This window comes from Amaranthus tricolor, chromosome 8, assembly GCF_026212465.1.
Source record: "Amaranthus tricolor cultivar Red isolate AtriRed21 chromosome 8, ASM2621246v1, whole genome shotgun sequence".
Taxonomy (NCBI): Eukaryota; Viridiplantae; Streptophyta; class Magnoliopsida; order Caryophyllales; family Amaranthaceae; genus Amaranthus; species Amaranthus tricolor.
In genome coordinates this window covers 21,907,615-21,912,375 of record NC_080054.1, presented here as the reverse complement: position 1 = coordinate 21,912,375, position 4,761 = coordinate 21,907,615, and the positions used below count along the sequence as shown (strand labels likewise).

At 27.7% G+C, this 4,761-nt stretch overlaps 1 protein-coding gene across 1 annotated transcript; it reads right to left on the bottom strand.

The window, feature by feature from the left end:
• Positions 1-1,954: 1,954 nt before the first annotated feature.
• On the bottom strand, positions 1,955-3,653 carry LOC130820173 (ethylene-responsive transcription factor ERF060-like). Its single transcript, XM_057685439.1, has one exon. It carries the CDS (start codon positions 3,491-3,493, stop codon positions 2,621-2,623), a length of 873 nt encoding a protein of 290 aa, XP_057541422.1. The 5' UTR covers positions 3,494-3,653; the 3' UTR covers positions 1,955-2,620.
• Between the last annotated feature and the right edge of the window lie 1,108 nt (positions 3,654-4,761).

The window sequence follows — 4,761 nt, the reverse complement described above, 5'->3', positions numbered from 1 at the left end:
TTTTCAATCAACTGACATGATAATTAAAATAAATGAAAAACGAATGCGAAAAAGAGTTGGTCATATATCTATTAACATTAATACAAAATTGAAAAGAAAGCATTAATTCTCCACTTTTAATTTCTATGCTCAACCTTTTATTAAAATTTTTTTCATTTATAATAGTAGTATTTTTTCAAAATAGAAGTCGAGAAATAATGCTCTCGCCAATACCAAAATATGATTCTGAATATACAATATATGATTTTATAATTAAAAAATAATGAACTTGGAATTTTGGAGCTTAAAATGTGTGTTAGCACACCGCGTAGTATTTTGTTTTCAAGGATAGAATGAGGATGGACACAAATCTTGGGTTTATGTTTTCAAAAAATTGTAAACTTAAAGACATAGAGATTTACACACACATAGTTTCATCCCCCCTTGCTAATAAGATTAGCATGTTACATGTTCATCATCATGTTAATGTTAATGAATGTATGTATGTATGTATGCCCATATACATTTAATGAATTTAGGTAAATACAACACTTAAAAGTACAATTCCTTGTCTTTTTCTTGCTAGTTGCTACATAACTATTTTTATTTAAATAAGTGCAAGGAAATATAGCAAAATCAATGACAATAGAAAAATATAATTAATGTTTTTTTAATTAAATTTAGCCTTGTTAGATATTTGATCTTTTATCACATTATTGATTGTTTCTTATTTATCACTTCTTGATTGATCAAATAATTCCAAAAAAAATCTTGTATAACAAACGGGAATAATAAATAATGACATCGATTGACTTTAAATCAAAATGAAAATGTTGTTATGCATACCTTATTTTCATTACCTTTCCTCTTGTTCATCCATTTATCATATGTAAATTACTAAAAAAATCACCATTAACAAATGATTTATACAAGTAGCTCAATATATAGATGACAACAAGAACAGTCCATCAATCAATCAAACAAGCTGATTGAATTAACGTGTCAATAATCAATAGTTAATTGTCAAACGTTCTTTTAACTGTAAAAAATTACTAAACGAAGTAGCTAACTAACGCTAAAAAATGGTTTGTTAAACACTTCAAAAGGGAAATATTGTATTTTCAAGAGTTCTAATCTATTGATATTTACAACAATGATATTACTTGCAAAAGAAAGTTTGAGTGTGATAGATTTTAAGCTTGGAAAATGTGGTCTGAGTATATTGAATGTGTTTGAATATGGAAGCTACACCCTAATCATAATTTACATCAAAACCCATCTTAGATTTAATAGAGATAATATTTTTGGTATTTTTTTATTTCATTAAATTCGCTGCAGCAGTAAATTAAAATTAAAATTCTTTATATGTATTTTTGTAGCAAAATAACTATAAAAATAAGTATATGTAATCAAATTTTATGGAAGAGAATTTTGTTAAGAGCTTTGAATTGTAACCTTAGTAATATATTTTGGTGATAAGGGAATTGAAACTCAAAAAAATACACTTGTTGAAGCCTAAGCTTAGCATGATTGATTAGTTGAGCTCATTTAGTGATTTGATCCCTAACCCATTTTCTTAAGGGTAGTTAAGTTTAAATATAGCAATTGAGATCTGAAAATTTGAATATAGAAATATGTTTAAGCAACCATCAACATTTTTCTTAATGATTTTGAGATGAATAATCCTATCAAGATTTCATTCGAGTTTTCTTATCAACTTTGCCCGTGCAATGCTCAAGAATGAGAGGAGAGACTATCCAAAACTCACTTTAGAGAAAGTTTATATAGCACTTATTATTGACACAACTCTCAATCTTTTTGATTTTGCTATTATCAATTAACACTTTATCATTAGTTTTTGATTTAGCATGAAATAAAAATAAGTAAATTGAAGAAATTTGTAAATAAATTGAATTTAGTCATTACAAAGACAAAATAAAACATAAGTTTGATCCAAGTTTAGTCAATAATTAAAATTAGAGATACCGATAATTAATAGAACATTAGAACATCGAGTCATGGAGAATCTAAAACCTAAACTTTTCTAAGCTATAACCTGAATCATTTGATTAAAAACTCTATTAATGTTGAACCGAATAACATTAAACAATTAAAGATTGTGATGGAGAATGTTCAACACAAATATAGAATTGAGTATGAACATCTCTTATACATTAATATGCTCTCTACTACAAAATTTGTTTCGTTTTTCTTTTTAGTTTATCCTATTAAATTTATCTCATTTTTTTTAGTTATGACTCAGTACTCTCTTTTAAGAGTACTATTCATACAATACTACTTTGGTCCTTTTTCCACCAATTACAATTTACAAGGAATTTTCATAGGACATAAGGTCATTCACAAGATTAATTGGAAACAAGACAAAGACCACTTACAATTTACAAAATGTCCATATTATCTAAACTACATTGAACTAAACTTTAAAACATAAAATCCTAAAACATTATTGGTAGGCAGAAAAAAATAATTACCACCAAACCAATTGTGGGCGAGATCCTAATAAAATCTTAAAATATTATTGGTAAAAACCCTTCTCTTGCAAATGTCAAAAACACCAATTTGCAAGCCAAGGCCTCCCAAATACAAGAAAAACCAAAGGATTACAAAAAAAAGGAAAGACTCAAAGAGAAGCCCAATCAATTTCAAGAGAAGGAAACTTATCCAAGTTCAAATTATCAATCTCATGTTCATCCCAAGAAGATGATTCAGTGAAATCCAAGTATGTAACACCAGATTCAGGTGAAGAATCAGCAGCTAATGATTCATCTGAAACCGATAAAACCTCTGGTTTAGGAATCAAAAACTCGTAATTTAATTCAATCGATGAAATTTTCTCCATAGAAATTTGATTTGATGAAGAAAAACAGGGTTTCTGTGTCTCCTCTGTTTTCCCCTGTTTTTGAGAAATCTCTAAATTTTGACATATTGCTTCAAGTTTAGCATTAACAGAAGAATGAAGAGGCTTATAATACCCAAATTGGGTGGCTACATGAGCTCCATTATGCTTAAGATGAGGAAAATTTAGATGAGCAAACTCGCCTCGAAGCTTAAAAGCTGCATTATCATAAGCTAAGGCAGCTTCTTGAGCAGTTTCAAAGGTTCCGAGCCAAAGTCGAGTTCGATTTTTAGGCAATCTAATCTCAGCAACCCATTTTCCCCAATGTCTTTGTCTTACTCCTCTGTATAATTTTGTGGGTTTGTTCTGTTTCATTAGATTAGGCTTTGGAGCAAGAAAGTTTAGGTTTTTATGTGAATTTGTAGGTGATACTTCCATTGATGAAGGTGGAAACCCTAATGAAGGATATTGAGCAATACCCATTTGATTAAAACTTTGATTTAACATGAAATGATTGTTAATTGAAGGATATGAAGGGTAAAACATAGATAAATTTGTGGGTGTTAGAGTGTTTATACAAGGTTCAAGTGCTCTGATTAAGTCTTCACTAACAGGATTATCGGTAGGATTAGTGTAATAATCTATAGTTGCAGCCATTTTTTTTACCAATAATTGTTTGAAAGTAAAAAAATTTACAAAAAAAGGATTAAAAGTATGAAATTATGGGTTGAAAAGGGAAGAAAAATGAAGAACAATGAGAGTTGGAGAGAATAGAGAGGATAAATGATTTAGTTGTTTGTTTATTTATCTTGGTTATTGGTATTTTGCGAAGTGGTGAGAAAGTTGGGGCTTTATATAAATGTTGAAAGGAAGGAAAATAGAATTTATTTTTGCTTTACTTCGCCATTACTCTTTTTTTTTTTGTCAACTTTGTCTTTTCCTTCTTTTCCTCTCTTTTGGGGCTCCCATTCATACTTCTTTGAGTTATCTCTAATTAATTCTATAAGGATCCATTGTATCCATGACAATGATGCATCTACATTCCATTATCTTTTCCTCATTGAGCAGCTCCATCTAAGAAATTAATTGGAATATACTTTTTCCATTTCGAAATACTTGTTATATTATAAATACTTGTTATATTATAGTTATTGGCATTATTTACTGTTCAAACTTATTTTACATGATTGTTGTTAATGTGTAGGAAAAAATATAATTAAGTAGAATCTTGTTTAAATCGTCTAATAGCATACTTTTATACTATTAACTTTTTATAATTTTTGGATGTCTTTGTTTCAATACATAAATAATCAAAATAACACATTAAATTGTATAAAAAAGTAAAATGTAGCAAGTATAATAGAATGGAGGAAATATAAAACTCTATCCTTGTTAGTGTATTGAAATTGTTCTTATTCATTCATAACAAACATAATCTCTAGTTTCACATAAAGAAAAAGTGTATTGATTTAAATTTAAGGAATGAATATTAGCATAAGAATGCACATTATTTATTATTCATGCCAATTTCCAATCATAGAGTACATAATATTATTTGGAAGCTTCATTTATAGAATAAATTTTTACTTCATCATTATCATCATCTTACACAGTGTAACCCGCTTATAAAGTTATAATTTGGAAGCTTCAGTTATAGATATTTCTGATTGTCATGGTTTATTATTACGCATTTATAATTTTAAAATTAATGGTATGGTCTGCCATTATGTAATCTTTCTTAAGCCATGATCACAATTAATATGAACGAGACACAATGGATATATGATGATAATAATGATAATAATTTACAACTTTAAATTAAAATCGATAATAATAAGAAAAATTAATTACTTAATTAGATTCAAAACTAAGTTGTCTAATAAATTATTGTATAAGAATGTTTTGAGAGTATAGTCTATAACAAG

Coding starts and splice junctions, on each gene's coding strand:
- LOC130820173 (XM_057685439.1), bottom strand. CDS start 3,493: ATGGCTGCAACTATAGATTATTACACTAATCCTACCGATAATCCTGTT.